This window comes from Lepidochelys kempii, chromosome 7, assembly GCF_965140265.1.
Source record: "Lepidochelys kempii isolate rLepKem1 chromosome 7, rLepKem1.hap2, whole genome shotgun sequence".
Taxonomy (NCBI): Eukaryota; Metazoa; Chordata; order Testudines; family Cheloniidae; genus Lepidochelys; species Lepidochelys kempii.
Window position 1 is genome coordinate 104,253,773 of NC_133262.1, and position 19,472 is coordinate 104,273,244.

Below are 19,472 nucleotides of genomic sequence, written 5' to 3' on the forward strand. Positions count from 1 at the left end.
ATTGGCTTAATCTGCAGCAAGGGAGACTTCGGTTAGATATTCTATCTGTAAGGGTAATTAAATACTGGAATAGGCTTCCAAGGGCTGTTGTGGAATCCCCATCAGTAGAGGTTTTTAGGAACAGGTTAGACAAACACCTGTCAGGGATGGTCTAGATATACTTGGCCCTGCCTCAGTGCAGGGAGCTGGACTAGGTGACCTCTAAGGTCCCTTCAAGCCCTACATTTCTATGATGAACGAACTTCCCTCACAGGAATGTTGAAGATAAGGGGATGGTCCTGCTCCATTCAAGGTGACATGCAGACAAACACCTGTTCACAATTACCACGTTGCCCTCTTGCAGAGATTGTAGTTTAGAGAGAACATACGGGCATTTTTATAACTGACCATGGACAGCCTCCTTTAGCTTGTCTCTTTGGAGCTGTAGGACTAGGATACAAGTCCTGCCTCTTCAGGGGTGTGTGGCTTGTTTAGTTAGATGTATGTGTGTTTGTAGCAATGGATTCACTGCAGAATAGCAAGAAAATTGGTCAAACTGGATTTGAGTTATAAGTCATTTAAAATATTTCTCTGATTATGGAGCCACTTAATATCAAGTCCATAGTTATTGTTGCAACCAAGATGCCATTCCACACCTTAGACCTTTGGCATGGAGCAAGCATTTTCAGCTTTTAAGAATGTGGATACTTTTCCGGGTGTTCTAGAATTTTGCTTTTCATGTTGGAATAAAATTACTCTTATATTTGAGTTGTAGGTGCCTAAAAATGACTCTAGTAATTTAACTCAGCATCTATCTATTTTGGGATCCTCTAAATTAAAAGAGCGGCTTAATTGTAACACCTGAGACATTTTACATACCATGAAATAATATTGAAATTTAATGCCCATACTAAGCAAAATATATAAAAGAACTATACCCAATGAAAAGGCAAATTATTTTATTAATGTTTTTAAAGTTTGGATGGCCCCCATCTGGTTTGGGAAGTCTGTTGGTCTTACAGCAATCACGCTTTAATCAATGTGTGCGTGGCAAAGAGTTGTGGGGCAAGGGACAAGAACTGTGCAAACCTTTTAAGCTCTGTAATAGAGTGCAAGACAAGGGGAGCTGGTTACTCTGCAGCATTGCAGTGTCCTGGAAGGCAGATGAAGCAAACAGGAACAAATGGAATGCATAGTCACTACAGAACTGATGAATCCTTAATGAGCTGTGGGACATGCTCTACAGATCTCCAAAGCTCTGTAGAGGAATGTGATCTGGTTGCTCAGCATTCAAGCATAAGAAAAGAGAGCCAAGATAGTGCAACATTCAGGGTTTATTCCTTCCTCCACAATCTTCTCCTATCAAACACTTTCTTGAAATAGAGTTCTCTAAATTATTAGATGTTTCCCTACACATTAGTGTACTATCGAACTATAATGCCTATCTCTTAACATCCTTCATTCACATTTGAGATAGCAATATTAAACATGAATGCTATAATCTGATTACATATTTACCCTTCTATTGTACTCCCTTGAGTAGTTATATATAAAATAAAACTACCTAATGCCAGCTTTTTATTTTTATTGCCAACTCTACTTGCTTGGGAACTAAGTTCTTTTTTCCTCTGAGTAGATGGTTTGATGTTGGAGCAAGTATGAGGTTTTCTTGGGATGACAGCAGATTTCCTTCCACTTGGTTCCTCTAGAGCAGGGGTGGGCAAACTTTTTGGCCCAAGGGCCAAGTTGGGTTCCGAAACTGTATGGAGGGCCAGGTAGGGAAGGCTGTGCTTCCCCAAACAGCCTGGCCCATGCCCCCATCCAAGCCCCCCATTTCGCCCCCGACCCCTCCCAGAACCTCCGCCCCATCCAACCTCCCTTTGCTCCTGACTGCCCCGACCCCTATCCACATCCCTGCCCCAACCACCTCCCAGGACCCCACCCCCATCCAACCCCCCTGCTCCCTGTCCCCTGACTGCCCCGACCCCAATCCACACCCCCACCCCCTGACAGCTCCCCTGGGACTCCCACGCCTATCCAACCCCCCCTACTTCCTGTCCTCTGACTGCCCCCAGGACCCCTGCCCCTTACCCAACCACCCCCTTACCATGCTGCTCAGAGCAGCAGGAGCTCACAGCCGTGCTGCCCGGCCGGAGCCAGCCACACCGCCCGCGCTGCCCAGGAGGAGCAGCGGGCCAGAGCACTGGCGGCATGGCGCGTTGAGGCTGAGGGGGAAGGGGGACAAAAGGGGAGGGGCCGGGGGCTAGCCTCCCCAGCTGGGAGCTCAGGGGCCAGGCAGGATGGTCCCACGGGCCGTAGTTTGCCCACCTCTGCTCTGGAGTGATGTTTTGAGAGCATTTTCCAATATCTGTTGGTTGTTCATTGGCCTGTGTTCCTTTCATGTCCTGCTGATCAAGTCTCAGAAGTGCATATTTCACCATCCTCCATGTCCCTATTTGTCCTGTTCTTAGGGGATGAATGAATTCTGTGGTTTTGGTGAAATATGTGCCCACCCAGTTCTATGTTATATGAACAAAATTTTAACTGTTCAACACATGCACTTAGAAGCAAGTTACATGATTTTGTCCTGAGAAAATAATTTGATCTTGACAGTGTCTCCAGGGTGTAATTCTGGGGGATCTTTAGCTTGTTGGTCATAGTAGGCTTTGGCCTTGGCATGAGTATTACTTTTTTTAAATTCCACTCCTTCCATCATGGCAGGTTGTAGTAATGCTAAGGCAAAGGTATGCATGTGTCTTGATATCGAGCACACTGAGCTGCTGATGTAGCTTTGCCATTTGACTGTCTGGTAAGGTGTTGATGCAATATGACTGTCTTCTCATTCCTAGGTAAATTTCATAGACTCACTGCAAGTAAACTGAGGTCCATTGTCTGAAATTAGAGTTTTGGGATACTGCACCGGCTGAAGTGCTTCATTGTTTTGTCTGTCGGTCACTGTGGTAGTGTCTGACAGGTCATGTAGTTCCCAGAACTCTGTATAATTGACAGTAATGAGTGGTTTGCAGTGAAGAAGTCCATTCCCACTTTGCTCCAAGGTCTGTTAGTTCATGGTCTCTTCTTGCTGTTTGGCTTGTATTTCACCACATATATCACATCTGATCACCAGGTCTCAGATATCTTTGGTCTTGTTTGGCCAGTAAACTGGGTCTCTGCCTTTCCAGATAAAGGGTTCTATTCCAGAATGGCTCTGATTTGCTCTTGAAGTGTTTCTATTTTCAGTGAATGAGGTATTATCGTTTTGCTGCATCTTGCCCATTCAGCTCATCTCGATAGTTCCAGTCATCTAGAGAGGCAGGTAAGGCTTCTCCTTTGGTGTCTGGTCACCCTGACAGAATGACGAATGTGAGCACTTCTAAATCTCTGTTTTGTAAGGTCTGTTCTTGGATTCTTTCCAGCACCTGCCTTGAAACTGGCACATTATTGTCCTTTTCGTAAAACATTTTGAGATCTACTGATGGAAAGCACTACATAATACCTAGCTCTTCTAAGTCAATAGAAACATTAAAATGATTAGCCATATTATTCTAAAAGCAATGAGGATTAGGGTCTGTTTTATTAGTCTTTGCCAGCCTTCCTCAATGAATGTTAGCACAGAAGTATGAAAACTGAAAGGTGACCCACATTTGACTCAACAAGCTGCCTAGTTTACTTTAACTGGAGGTTCCCATGCTGAGAAGCACTTTTGCCCCCCAGATTAAGTTTGAGAGACACTTTGTTTACAGGAGCAGAGTGGGGGAAGTGGGCCAGATTATCTTGGCAAAACATTGTGTGAAAAGAACAAGTTTTCCCAGTTCAGATAAAGGAGGACAAGTAAAAATGAGTTAAGAACATACCCATCCATGTATATTTTAACTTTCATTGATGTGAATAGCTGGGGGTTCATGACTAAAGTCCCACGCATCGAGATGAGATAATTACAGTTATACAGTAGTGGAGGCATTGCCAATTTCTCATAATTAATTTACACAGAATATTTCCTCCTTCTTCCTCCCCACCCCCACCCCCACCCCCATCCCCAGCCCATTAAGTGTGGAGAAAAATGTTCTTTGAAGTTGGCAATTTCTCTTTAGTTTGCATAGTCCTCCTAAACATGAACATTATGTTGTTTACTAATCTGTTAATGACAGCTGATTATCAAACCATAAATATACATGTTGTATCTAATCGTTTGTGAACATTAAACATCAGAATGTAATATGTGGGTGTGTGTAGAAACCTAGTACATAAGTCACTATTTAGCATGTCAGTTTCTATAGTGGTGTCTGACTGTGTGCAACTGTCAGCTTTCCTTGTGTAAGAGAGAGAACTTATTTTCCCAGCTTCTGTTAAGATGTTTGTTCGCTGCAGTCAGTAAACAGAGTATTTTTTACTTTGCTTGAGCTGTCTGGTATGCACAGCCTGGATGTCTTGCTGCTTTTTGCTAGCTTCTGTGTCTTGCTTTCAGTGTTGTAGCTGTGTTGGTCCCAGGATACTAGAGACAAGGTAAGTGAGGTAATATCTTTTATTAGACCAACTTGTGTGTGTGTGTGTGTGAGAGAGAGAGAAGTTTTCAAGATACACAGAGCTCTTCAGGTCTCAAAACAGCTAAGCCTTCATCTCTTCTTTCTGGCTATCCTTTCGGATGTCACTATAGCCTCAAAACAATTACTCCTGGGTGAATTTTGCATCACTGCATGCGCAGAATTCATGTCCCCCTGCAGATTTCTTTGCTTCCCCGCAGAAAAATTACTTATGAAGGGGAAGCAAAGGGAAGCCATAAGAGCGGTTACATGCCCCTTCCTGGCAGTACAGGCAGGTCGGTTTGGGCACCTGGAGCAGCTGGTAGAGATGTAAATCACCGCCAGGAGGAGATGGGGGCTGGATAGTCGTACATGTGAGAGAGACACACACTCTGTTCCTCTCGCTCGCTATTGTGACACACTTAGCATGGAGGGGCAGGGCTTTGGGATGTTTCTGAGGAGGTAGGCATGGGGCGGGCTCTGTCCCCTCAGGCAGAGAGGAATGTAGCAGCCTGCCTGCTTAGTAAATTGTTCCCATTATCTTTGTGAATTTCACCAAGAATATAAAAGAGGTGTAAAAGTTTTAAGGTTCCTTTACATTGCCAGAACAGTGTAAAGGACAATATGGCCTTATAAATGCTTATGGTGCTTTAGTGATTAGAACTGGTCTAAAATTTTGGACTGAAAAAATGTGCTCCATGAACTATCTGCTACTGACCTTTCTAGTGATGGTCAGTAGCCAGTATAAATTATGAGATTGATTCCCCAGCCCTCACTTGCTCTTCAGTTGCCTATAATGTAATACTGAGCATATGGCTGCATATATTTGTTGACTAATAACTAGAAATAAATGGTCAAACCTAGCTACTTTACTATTAGGCAAGGGGGATTGGAGACTTCCTCCTATGCTCCTCACTCCAATTCTCCATCCATTGCATTGTAGTTTAAAAAACACCTCAATTTTAATGTATGGGAGACTGGACAGCTTAGGTGATTTATGTCCGTTCCCACGGTTTCTGTTACTGCTTCATTGCCAACAAGTTGAGAAGCTTTCCTTGCAGCCCCCAACTTGTCCCTCTCTCCTTCTGTCACTCCAGAGCACACACTCATGCTCTCTCTCTCAATCTGACATCTTCTCCTAGATATCTTATCTCAGACTAAATTCTCTCCAGAACAGAGCTGGTCCCCTTTTTTTCAAACTCACTACTTCCTTTGTCTTTCACTGATAAAATCACCATCCTCCTGATGGTATCCCCAGGGTGTAACCTGGGACTGTGGGACCGTTGTGTGATGGGTTGGACCCCCATTCTGGGATGCCACCTGATATACTGGGATTTCACTGAGCCTCTCCTGCTCCACCAGCCTCAGTTCCCACTCCCTGTTTTGCTGAACTTCCTGTTTCTCCGGCCTCTTGCAACACACACACACTCACAGCTGCAGCCACAGACTGAAGTCAGCTCTATGTGAGAGGGCTCCGCCAGCACTCACATGCACACCCCTTTTGGGAGATAAAACCCAAAATAATATTGTCTTGCACTGTATAGAAATATCTGTACAGGACACGCTCATAAAATTCTGCCTTCTTCCTCAATGTGAAGAGAGAGAGGCACGACTTCTTGTCCCCCCTCAGTTAGAAATTACATAAACTGGGTTTAATAATAAACAAAACAAATTTTATTAACTATAGAAGGCAGACTTTAAGTGGTTCAAGGGATAGCAAACAGAACAAAGCAGACTACTAAGTGAAAAAAAACCACACAAACTGAGGTTGACACACTAGATAGGTAGGATACAAATTAGCAAATTCTCACCCTGAGTGATAAACAGGCTAACAGATTCTTAAGGCAAAAGTTGCCTTGGCTTTCCCAGGTTTTCATAGACAGGCTAAAGATCTTAGCCTGGGACCATCACTTCTCACAGTTGTCTTTGTTCTCAGGTGTTTTCAGGTGTGTTGTTGTAGGGAGAGCGAGGACCCCCATGTTGTCATTGTCCCTCTTTTATATCTTCCCCCCTACACTTGCTGGAAAGCTTTTTTGCTGTGACCTGGGTCAAACAGTTCCCATTGTACAGAGCCATCTGACCTGGGTCAACAGTTCCCATTGTGTAGCGCTATCTCTGAGAGGTTTGTATTACACTCAGTTCCTGCAGTAAGCCTTATGCTTGTGTGCATTTCTTCAATAAGCCACTAACATTGTTTGGCCTCATCCAACGTAGCACATTTGAAATACAGAGACATGGTCAATATTCCCAGCTTCAGATACAAAAATTATACATGCATACAAATTGGATAAACACATTCCATAAATCATAACCTTTCCAATGATCCCTTACATGAGTCATCTTGCATAAAGGACATCAGTTATGTCATGTCCATATCATAAGCATATTTCCATAAAGAATATGAGTGTAATGTCACATGCTGTGCCCCCTTAACTCTCCAGCCTAGGCTGTCTCACTCAATGCTTTGCTAGTGACAAGCAGCAAGCCCATCTGGGCACTGTTGTCACTCAGCACAACCGCACATGGAGCCCCACACCCAGCTAGATTGCATGAATGCTCCCAGAGCCACTCATGAATCACTCAGAGAGAGGTACCAGCCAAATCCCCCTGGCTCCCAGCCTTGTACCTCTGGGATATACTGTCTTGCACTGTTCAAGATGAGCACTGCAAATTTATTAACTGGCCTACCACTTCATCAATGGAAAATGGATATATACCAGCATTTGTAAACCTGAGCAAACACCCTTCCCAAACACTTTAGGCAAACTAACTGATAATGATAAACAGTTAAGCAAATTTATGGACTACAAAAGATAGATTTTAAGTGATAGGCAAAAAGTCTGAGTGGTTACCAAAATAAATATAAACACACAGTCTAAACTCTCAACCCTATTAGACTGGGAAACCTCTAGATTAAACAGTTTTTCTCACCCCACTGGATATTGCAGTCCTTAATATACAGGTTTGTTGCTTAAACCTGGGCCAGTTTGCTCCGTTGAAGTCTTCTGAGTGTCCTTGATGCTTGCAGCATAGGTGGGGGCAGGAGAAAGGCCCAGCATGTGGCCCCTGTGTTCTATTTTATACCCTTAGTCCATGTGCTTGGAGAACACAAGTCTAGGCATGTCTGGTGGGCATTGCAGCATCCCAAGGTGAAGCAATACCCCAGTGTGTCTCCTGTGAGTGAGTCATTGAATTTTAACTCCTCTGGTGGACAATAGCTGGTGATGTCTGTTCAGCACCCACCTAGGTGTTGGTTACTTCCCTTGTTATTGTCTCTGGAGAGCTATTATCTGGGTGCCTCACATATCTACAGCATATTTTAGTGACCACCATAAGACACATTCTCATAACTTCATATGCGTTAATGATATACATATTTAGATAGAAAAATGATTTTCAGCAGATCATAACCTTTCACCTGATACCTCACAGGGCCTGCTTTATATGAAATATCATAATTATATATAAATGAGGAATATGGGGGTCACAGCGTGGTCCCCTGGGATGTAGAGTGTCCCACCTCCCCATCTCACATTTTTTGCAACCTCAGTTTCGCCTTATCTAAGGGCAGGTCTACACTAGAAGCACTACATTGGTGCAACTGCAGCACGTCTGGTGAAGACACTCTATGCTGACGGGAGAGCATCTCCCACCAACATAGAGCTAGTGTGGACAATGTTTAGGTCACTGTAACTTGCGTCGCTCGGGGTGTGTGTGTCTTTTTTCACACCCCTGAGTAACGTAAGTTAGATTGACTTAAGTGGTGGTGTAGACCTGCCCTAACTCCTCATTCATCCGCCCTTTCCTCTTACCTCTGAAGCCACAACCCTTGTTCTGTCCTTGAATGCTCTCTCTCCTCAAGTCTATCCAAAAGGTTGATGGTAAAGTCAACTTCTCCTACCACTTTGGCCATGTTGGCTTCCGACTCCTTGAAATCCTTCCCTGACTTCCTGTCTTCTGCCGCAAATTCAGTCTCCTTGTTTTCACCTCCACTTCATTTCCTGCTTCTCGCACTCATTTCACACTTCCCTTTACACCAATTCCCTGCACTCCCTTAAAGATTCCTCCTTGGCACCGGTGTTTAAATGCTGAGCAAGTGATCTCTGGGAAAGTATCTCCCCCAATGATCCCAACCACCACTGTACGCTCCTAAATGGCACTATGACACCCAATGCCGAAGACAAAGGCCCTCTGCCAAATATGGACAGCTCGCTCCTCAAGGGGCTACCTCTCATGCACCCCCAGCCAAGCAACAATTCTGAAGGTATGGTCAAAGTCCCAAGAAGTCTCCTCCTCTTCCAGTCATTTGAACCATCTTCAATATCCCACCAGTTTGGCAACCGATTAGCTCAATTTCTTCCACCTTGGAGACTAATCTCCTCAGAAAAATGGGTTCTAGAGATAGAAAGGGAATGGAGCACCCTTCCCTGACTATCTATTCTGCACTGCCACCCCTGCTCCCTGTCTGTCTTTAGGGACCCCTCTCACAAATCCGTTCTAAGGGGAGAAATAAATCATCTTCTGCAATTGGGCACCATCAATCCATTCCCTTTCCAACACAGGGGATGGAATTTCTACTCCCATTATTTTCTGATCCAGAAGAAATCCAGTGGCTGGCAACCCCTCCTGAACCTTCAAAATGTAAACAAGTTAATCAAACTGCAACTCTTCAAGACGGTTACCCTCTCCACCATTATCCCAGCACTGAAACAGGGGGACTGGTTCACAGCTCTCAATCTCCAAAACATGTATTTCCATATCAAAATACACCCTGCCCACAGATGGTTTCTCTGGTTCACCATGGGTGCTGATCACTATCAGTACAAGGTACTGCCTTTCAGACTGTTGACAGCCCCACATGTACTCTCCAAAGTCCTTGTGGTAGTCGCTGCCTACCTCAAGAAACAAGGCATCGTCATCTTTCCATACTTAGATGACTGTCTCCTCAAGGCCTCATCTGAAGCTGACTCTCTTCACACTGGCCGATTGACAGTGGACCTTTTCATGAACCTAGACCTCCACATGAATATGGACACGTCTTCTTTAGCACCAATACAACACCTAGAGTTCATCGACCCACAACTAGATGCCATACAAGCCAGGGCCTGCCTTCCACCTCACAGATTCTTGACTATAGAGGATCTTGTATCCATGGTATAAGCCTGCCCCCAGATCTCTGCCAGAATGTGTCTCCAGCTACTAGACCACATGGCAGCAGACATGATTGTGTAAAGCATGCATAGTTACACATGTGATGTTTTCAGGCATGGTTCCTTACAGTATATGTCCCACACAAATACAGCCTCCACAAAATTGTATCCAAGCCAATGAGGGTCAAGGACTCACTACTATGGTGGACACAGCCCAAGAATGTCTGTGTGTCAGGGTTCCTTTCCTTCAGCTGGAACTGACAATCATTCTCACAACCGATGCCTCTCCTAAATCAGTTGGGGAACACACCTTCACAATCATACAGTGCAGGGCAGATGGTCCTTAACAAATCCACCCTACACCTCAATCTCCTAGTGGTCCACAATCTCCAAGTGGTCCGCAATGCCTGCCATAATTTCCTCCCACTACTGGAACATCACATCATCAGAGGCATGACAGACAATATTGCCTGCATATTTTACATCAACAGACAAGGCGGGGCAAGGTCCCATTCCTTCATGCTCAGAGGCACTGAAATTATGGAACTGATGTATCCAACACATCACCATCTCAGCCGTATAACTCCCTGGACACCAAAACACCACTGTGGGCTCATTAAGCAGTAGATTCTCCCACAACTGTGAGTGGGAACTGGATATGTGAATCCTTCGGCTCATCTTCAATCACTGGGGATTCCCCACTGTAGATCTTTTTGCTACTCCACAAAATGCCTGCTGCTTTCAGTTCTGCTCGACAGTGAGACTGGGACATGAATTCCTGGGAGATGCATTCCTCACCACATGGGATGCCCCACTACCGTATGCCTTCCCTCCCTTCACCCTTCTGTTCTGAGTACTCCGCAAGATACAGGAGGACTGAGTTCATGTCATCCTTATAGCTTCAACATGGCAACGTCAGTTCTGTTATACTTACCTCCTTTGCATGATGGTATGTCGACCGATCTCTCTCCATCCAATGCCATGGCGCCTTTCACAGGATGCAAAGCGTGTCCTCCACCCCAATCCACAAATGCTCCAACTCAAAGCCTGGGTCCTCCATGGCTCCAGGATTTGGAAATAACCTGTTCAGATGCAGTTAAACAGATACTTCTGAATAGCAGGTGCAACACGACTAGACTCACTTACCTTCAGAAATGGTCCAGATTCCAATACTGGTATGCCTCCCATCCAATCGCAATCCATGCTCCCACTACCACTTATCCTGGACTACATATTACACCTTAAACGATCAAGACTACCCACCAGCTCCATTCCGGTGCATTTTCCCCACGTAGACGGCCATTCCATCTTCACGCACCCACTCACAAAATGTTTTCTGAAGGGTCTCCAAAATCTTTATCCCCACATACGAGACCCGACCCTGGCCTTGTCCTACATTCTCTGACTAGACCTCCATCTGAACCAATGGCAACATGATCTTTTATTCATTTATCAATTAAAACTGCCTTTCTTGTCGGCATCACCTCAGCCTGACAGTCGGCGAAATTGCAGCCTTTATGGCATATCTCCCATACATAATTTCACAAAGCCAAAGTTACACTGCACCCACATCCAAGATTTTTACCCAAGGTTCCATCATCTTTCTATCTCAATCAACCAATTCACCTTCCTTTCTTTTTTCCAAAACCTTGCCGCAACCAACAGGAGGGAGCTCTGCACACCCTAGACGAGCATTAGCTTTTTACTTGGACAGAACTAAACCTTTCCAAAATCACCACATTTATTCCTTTCAATGACTGAAAGATCCCGGAGTGCAGCCATCTCTAAACTGCACCTTTTGGATCTCACAATGTATACATTTCTCCTATGAACTACACAATAGACAACCTCCTACTGCAATCAGAGCACATTCCACCTGTTCGCTTTCCACCTCCATTGCTTTTCTCAATATTGTTCCCATTGCTGACATTTGCAAAGCTGCCACATGAACACCAACAGACACTTTTGCCTGTCACTATGCTATTACTCACAATGCCATAGCAGACATTCTCCTAGGACATACTGTCCTATCATATGCAGTAAATACTGCCCCGAAGCCCCAGCCTTCTAGTCACCAACAATGAAGCACCCACAGGGACACACATCTCAAAGAACCTCAGTTTCTGCACAAGGTGAGTAACCTCTTCCAGGTTTTTCCTCACCACACTGTTCATTAATTAAAGGGTTGTCCCAGCCATTGTCCTGTGTCTTTCAGATTGCATTGTCTTCAGGAACACTGCCTACTCTGTTTTGTAAAGCACGCTTTGTGGTGGTTGGCAGTGACATGGTGAAAGGAAGTCTTTTGCTGCTACATTGTCTCATTGAATGCAGGCCAGCTCGATAGCAGTGAGTTATAGTCACTATCTGTTGGTCCAGTTTGATGGTCCAGTTCCTGGCAGACAAGTGTCCACATCATAAGATCACCAGAGCTTGCATTAAGTGACATTCATTTCTGACAATCTCAGCAGTGAGGTCCAGGGCTGGGTAAAGTTGGGTCAACAGTTAAGTGAAAACACAGGTTAACTAGTTAGTGAAGACAAAGCCAATGTTACCCTAAGAGATGGTCTCTGGTAAGGAGGAAGGTGCATTGGCAGGTCAGTGTGGGAAAGCTTATGGTGACATTGCCTGTGCTATCCTTTTACAGTGGTTGAATAGCAGCTGTCAGTCTTCTAAACTGTGGAGCCAGCATCTTTAATGAGAACTAATTATTTATTAGAAAAGATGCTTCTGCAAAATTGTACCCAGTACCTCCACAAGAACTGCTCCATCCTATTGCCTGGGAGGAGCAAGCCAGGAGGAGGCAGGCCTATGGATCCATACCCTCTCCATGGTACCAGCAGAGCATGCTCCCATTACATGCTTGGGAACTCTGAGGATTCCCCTGGAATTTCACCTGCACCGGTGCATCTCTGCACCGTTCCCAATGCAGGACTGTTGCTATCAGGCACAATTGATCTCACAACTTATAACCTATGTTCTGAGCTTTGCATATTCCCTAGTCTTAGTGCTGAAGGTGGCAGTAAAAAAAGAGTGAGTCTTAACACACAAATGGGAAACACTATTATAGCAGCACCAGGCCATGCCAGCGCCACAAGCGACAGGCAATGAAAGACTTTCTGTATTCAGAAGCAGCCTTTGATGAATGGAAAGGATGAGCTCTAGGAAAACTAGGTAAGTTCATTGCTGAGATTCTATGCTCATGAGTGATGTAGAAAAACTTAGCAAGCTAGACAAGAGGGAAGAAAAACACAGCTCTGCAATTCCATCGAAGCATGAAGGTGAGCTTAGTGTTGTAGACTGGTATTCCATTCAAACGAGTACCTTGTGCTTCAGAAGAAAATGAAAAGCCACCGTAGTGAATGAGGCCACTTGTGCCAGGCTATGTGTGAGGAAGAAATGTCCTCCTTGATACTGGCATCAATCAACCTGAATCATGAGATGTGACTGTTTTTAACATCCACCTATATTATAAACTGCTCATAAAATTATACAGCCCTTTAAAAAAATTCAGCCAAAGTTATTTAGCTCTGACCTCCTGCAATCAAACAGTTGATTGTGGGAGATGGTCCTTTTATCCTGCAGTCAGTCCCCCAAACATACACTTCACAAGGTGCCTGATCTTTCCAGGTGCTCAGCACCTCAAATGATCAAACCCATATTGCCTGAATAAATCTCTTATTCAGTCCTCTGCATTCAGCTAGAGAAGAAAGACATCACATTGTAATTAATAGAACAGGTCACGAATCAGTGACAGCTTATTTTCATTTTCAGGAATTCACTTCCCAAATACCTATCAGTCAGCATTCTGTTGGTCTAGTTCCAGGCACAATGACTTGCTTACTATACAATCTGGCATGCTGGCAGGGCAGAAATACGAACAGCCAGTCCTTTGTGTTCACCTGCAGCTTTGTTCCATTCATCAATAATTGCTAAGGAGACAAGTAAAATATTTCATATGCTGACTCTGGAATTATATCACCAGTGAAATGATGTTTGTTTGATATGTATGTTCTTTAACCTGAATCCTATAAAAATTACAACCCTGAGCGTTACATGTGTGTTATCCTTACTTAGGCAAGAAATCCCACTGAAGTTACTGGGACTAGTCGTGGGACAAATCCTGCTCACCTCACGTAAGTAGTCCCAACACAGTCAATTATTCACCTGCTTCTGCTTCCACTGAGGGCAATAACATTCTCAGTGCCTCAAAGCAGTAACAGGCACAATGGGACTGCGTGAATAGAATGAGCAGGGTTTCATTCTAGGGGCTCAGTCCTGCAAGATGCTGTGCAGTCTTTTGACATTGTGAGAGCCTTCAACTTCCATTCTCTTCTGAAAGAGTCAGGACCTCAGCATGTCCTAGGACTGAGCCCCATGTGAATTGGGATTACTTATTTGAATAAGAGTTTGCAGGTCCAGTCTAGGTTCTATATTGTGAACATACCACCAATCAGTCTGCCTCTTTACTTTGTGTGGAAGTGCTTAAGTTTGGAAATCTCAATATGAAAGATCAAGAAAGATTAAAAAACGCAATGAATTTTTGCTGGCCCCTAGCAATTGCATGAATGGATGTAGATGGCATCAGGTGTCTATAGATAGGGGACACAATGGATCCTGGATGGAATTCCTTGTGATCTGTCTTTGCAGCAAGGACCAGTCATTCCATTTGTCTGTAAAGCACGCATGTAGTAGTATAAAAAACAGAAAACAATGTTGGGCCAGCTCTTGAGATCCAGTTTTTACTCTGTGCTTATTCAGGCAAATTTCCGTTGTGATCAATGAGAGAATCATAGAATCATAGAATATCAGGGTTGGAAGGGACCCCAGAAGGTCATCTAGTCCAACCCCCTGCTCAAAGCAGGACCAATTCCCAGTTAAATAATCCCAGCCAGGGCTTTGTCAAGCCTGACCTTAAAAACCTCTAAGGAAGGAGATTCTACCACCTCCCTAGGTACCTCACATTTTGTCCCTGTAATAAATAATATCCTGTATACATTTTTCTGAAGTTTCATATGTAGATTTAATGCAAAATAAAAAGTAAACATATTGTAATAGGTGCTTTGTCAAAGCTCCCATGTATAATTGATAGTCTGTCTCTCACACGCACACCCTCATTAACAACGTTAGAGTAGAAACTCCCTGATATGAAGTACAATTACCAATAAATTGTCTCAGTAAAGATGGTCAGAAAAACGGATGGAACCATTTTCCACTGGAGAAAGTATCTTCACCAAAATGCTTTGAAAAATTGTTTTTTGCCAAAATTTTGTTAGAGAAACACCAAGGATGTCCAACAATGTAAAAGCACCCTGTTTTGACACTTCTGGAGCAAACGTTTCAAATTTTTCAAGTTGACATGATTGTTCTAAAATAAAGGCAAAATTGAAACAAACTATCCATTTTTATCAAAATGGAACATTGTGATTGATGCAGACTCTTTTTTTTTTTTAATTTTCTTTCTAGGAGAATTTCTAAATGTTTGGGTTTCATTCCTGATCAGAATGAAGATAAATGCTGAAATGTCAAAATCCTTCACAAAGCAGAATTTCTATCCTTTTCATAGCTCTAATAGAGAGTAAGTTGAATTTTGCTTCAAGTGGAGGCCAATCAATTAATTAGATGGCAGACTTGCTTTACTTGAGATAAAAGTGAAGCACTGGTGGGAAAAGGGAATGGTGGGAGCAAATGAAACAAAAGGAAATGGGCAAAGTCAATAACATAGAGAGACTGGGATTTATCTTAACCTTGGTCTACACTAGGAGTTGAGGTCGAATTTAGCAGTGTTAAATCGATTTAATCCTGCACCCATCCACACGACGAAGCCCTTTTTTTCGACTTAAAGGGCTCTTAAAATCAATTTCCTTACTCCACCCCCGACCTGGGGATTAGCACTGAAATTGGCCTTGCCGGGTTGAATTTGGGGTCCTGTGGACACAATTAGACGATATTGGCCTCCGGGAGCTATCCCAGAGTGCTCCATTGTGACCGCTCTGGACAGCACTCTCAACTCAGATGCACTGGCCAGGTAGACAGGAAAAGAACTGCGAACTTTTGAATCTCATTTCCTCTTTGGCCAGCGTGGCAAGCTGCAGGTGATAATGCAGAGCTCATCAGCAGAAGTGACCACGATGGAGTCCCAGAATCGCAAAAGAGCTCCAGCATGGACCGAACGGAAGGTACGGGATCTGATTGCTATATGGGGAGAGGAATCTGTGCTATCAGAACTACGTTCCAGTTTTTGAAATGCCAAAACATTTGTCAAAATCTCCCAGGGCATGAAGAACAGCGGCCATAACAGGGACCCGAAGCAGTGCCACATGAAACTTAAGGAGCAGAGGCAAGCCTACCAGAAAACCAGAGAGGCAAACGGCCACTCTGGGTCAGAGCCCCAAACATGCTGCTTCTATGATGAGCTGCATGCCATTTTAGGGGGTTCATCCACCACTACCCCAGCCATGTTGTTTGGCTTCTTCAAGGGAGATGGAGGCAACAAGGAAGCAGGTTTTGGGGATGAGGAAGATGATGATGATGAGGTTGCAGATAGCTCACAGCAAGCAAGCAGAGAAACCAGTTTTCCCGACAGCCAGGAACTGTTTCTCACCCTGGACCTGGAGCCAGTACCCCCCGAACCCACCCAAGGCTGCCTCCTGGACCTGGCAGGCGGAGAAGGGACCTCTAGTGAGTGTACCTTTTAAAATACTATACATGGTTTAAAAGCAAGCATGTGAAAGGATTAATTTGCCCTGGCATTCGCGGCTCTCCTGGATGTACTCCCAAAGCCTTTGCAAAAGGTTTCTGGGGAGGGCAGCCTTATTCCGTCCACCAAGGTAGGACAGTTTACCACTCCAGGCCAGTAGCATGTACTTGGGAATCATTGTAGATCAAAGCATTGCAGTGTATGTTTGTTGGTGTTCAAACAACATCCGTTCTTTATCTCTCTGTGTTATCCTCAGGAGAGTGATATCATTCATGGTCACCTGGTTGAAATAGGGTGCTTTTCTTAAGGGGACATTCAGAGGTGCCCATTCCTGCTGGGCTGTTTGCCTGTAGCTGAACAGAAATGTTCCCTGCTGTTAGCCATGGGGAGGGGCTAGGCACGTGGTGGGGAGGCAAAATGCGACCTTGTAACGAAAGCACGTGTGCTATGTATGTAATGTTAACAGCAAGGTTTACCGTGAAAGAGTGTACCCATTGTTCTATAAAATGTGTCTTTTTAAATACCACTGTCCCTTTTTTTTCTCCACCAGCTGCATGTGTTTCAAGGATCACAGGATCTTCTCCTTCCCAGAGGCTAGCGAAGATTAGAAGGCGAAAAAAACGCACTCGTGATGAAATGTTCTCTGAACTCATGCTGTCCTCCCACACTGACGGAGCACAGATGAATGTGTGGAGGCAGACAATGTCAGAGTGCAGGAAAGCACAAAATGACCGGGAGGAGAGGTGGCAGGCTGAAGAAAGTAAGTGGCGGGTTAAAGAGAGGGCTGAAGCTGAAAGGTGGCAGCAGCGTGATGAGAGGAGGCAGGATTCAATGCTGAGGCTGCTGGAGGATCAAACTAATATGCTCAAGCATATGGTTGAGCTGCAGGAAAGGCAGCTGGAGCACAGACCGCCGCTACAGCCCCTGTGTAACCAACCGCTCTCCTCCCCCAAGTTCCATAGCCTCCTCACCCAGACGCCCAAGAATGTGGTGGGGGGACCTCCGGCCACCCAGCCACTCCACCCGAGAGGATTGCCCAAGCAGCAGAAGGCTGGCATTCAATAAGTTTTAAAGTTTTAAACTTTTGAAGTGCTGTGTGGCATTTTCCTTCCCTCCTCCACCACCCCTCCTGGGCTACCTTGGTAGTTATCCCCCTATTTGTGTGATGAATTAATAAAGAATGCATGAATGTGAAGCAACAATGACTATTGCCTCTGCAAGCAGTGATCAAAGGGAGGAGGAGAGGGTGGTTAGCTTACAGGGAGGTAGAGTGAACCAAGGGGCGGGGGGTTTCATCAAGGAGAAACAAACAGAACTTTCACACCATAGCCTGGCCAGTCATGAAACTGGTTTTCAAAGCTTCTCTGATGTGCACCACGCCCTCCTGTGCTCTTCTAACCACCCTGGTGTCTGGCTGTGCGTAACCAGTGGCCAGGCGATTTGCCTCAACCTCCCACCCCACCATAAACGTCTCCCCCTTACTCTCACAGATATTGTGAAGCGCACAGCAAGCAGTAATAACAGTTGGAATATTGGTTTCGCTGAGGTCTAACTGAGTCAGTAAACTGCACCAGTGCGCTTTTAAACATCCAAATGCACATTCTACCACCATTCTGTGCTTGCTCAGCCTGTAGTTGAACAGCTCCTGACTACTGTCCAGGCTGCCTGTATATGGCTTCATGAGCCATGGCATTAAGGGGTAGGCTGGGTCCCCAAGGGTACCTATAGGCATTTCAACATCCCCAACAGTTATTTTCTGGTCTGGGAATAAAGTCCCTTCCTGCAGCTTTTGAAACAGACCAGAGATCCTGAAGATGCGAGCATCGTGTAACTTTCCCGGCCATCCCACGTTGATATTGGTGAAACGTCCCTTGTGATCCACCAGAGCTTGCAGCACTACTGAAAAGTACCCCTTGCGGTTTATGTACTCGCCGGCTTGCTGCTCCGGTGCCAAGATAGGGATATGGGTTCCGTCTATAGCCCCACCACAGTTAGGGAATCCCATCGCAGCAAAGCCATCCACTATGACCTGTACATTTCCCAGGGTCACTACCCTTGATATCAGCAGATCTTTGATTGCTTTGGCTACTTGCATCACAGCAGCCCCCACAGTAGATTTGCCTACTCCAAATTGATTCCCAACTGGGGCTGCTCTCATCTTGGTATTCTTGCACGTCAGGGCAGGGGAAAGCAAGTCACAAAGTTCCATGAAAGTGCCCTTACGCATGTGAAAGTTTCGCAGCCACTGGGAATTGTCCCAGTCCTGCAAAACTATGCAGTCCTACCAGTCTGTGCTTGTTTCCCGAGCCCAGAATCGGCGTTCCACCGCATGAACCTGCCCCATTAGCACTATGATGCCCACATTGCCAGGGCCCGTGCTTTGAGAGAAGTCTGTGTCCATGTCCTCATCACTCTCGTCACCGCGCTGATGTCGCCTATGTGCCCGATTTCGCTTTGCCAGGTTCTGGTGCTGCATATACTACTGGATAATGCGTGTGGTGTTTAATGTGCTCCTAATTCCCAAAGTGATCTGAGCGGCTTCCATGCTTGCCGTGGTATGGTGTCTGCACAGAAAAAAAGCGCGGAACAATTGTCTGCCATTGCTCTGACGGAGGGAGGGGCGACTGACGACATGGCTTACAGGGTTGGCTTACAGGGAATTAAAATCAACAAAAGGGGTGGCTTTGCGAGAAACAGAATGACCCCCTCAAGGATAGAACTCAAAACTGGGTTTAGCAGGACGTTGATTTCACGGAGGGAGGGAGGAGAAAATGAATACAAAACAATTCTGATCTATTTCTTGTTTTGAGCCACTTCATCTATCTTTATACATCTTGCTGGCAGCAGACTGTGCAGTACGACCGCTAGCCATCATCATCTCCTGGGTGCTCGGCAGAAGATGGTGCAGTATGACTGCTGGCCATCGTCTTCTGCTGGCTGCCGGTTAAAAGACAGTGCACTGCCGGTAGGACTGAATCACCATGAAACGAAACTTAAAAGGGAAATGACTTGGCTGAATCACTCCCATGTTTGCCCAGGCACCCTGACCTCATCGAGATCGGTTAAAAGAGCACCCTGGATTACATCGACAATGGCTACCAGTCATACTGCAGTGTCTACTGCCAA

At 45.1% G+C, this 19,472-nt stretch overlaps 1 protein-coding gene across 4 annotated transcripts in view; it reads left to right on the plus strand.

The window, feature by feature from the left end:
• LOC140914956 (uncharacterized) overlaps positions 1-17,528 on the plus strand; it is an 84,519-nt gene extending 66,991 nt beyond the window's left edge. For 2 of the 4 annotated variants that reach the window (XM_073354086.1, XM_073354085.1), the window contains 4 exons: positions 13,724-13,782; positions 15,727-15,825; positions 15,922-16,327; positions 16,897-17,528. In XM_073354086.1, coding sequence (XP_073210187.1) covers positions 15,748-15,825; positions 15,922-16,327; positions 16,897-17,411 — 999 coding nt within the window. In that variant the 5' untranslated portion in view covers positions 13,724-13,782; positions 15,727-15,747 and the 3' untranslated portion in view covers positions 17,412-17,528. The remainder of the gene's footprint in view (positions 1-13,723; positions 13,783-15,726; positions 15,826-15,921; positions 16,328-16,896) is intronic. The other 2 variants (XM_073354087.1, XR_012160051.1) reach the window with 2 other exon arrangements.
• Positions 17,529-19,472: the final 1,944 nt, after the last annotated feature.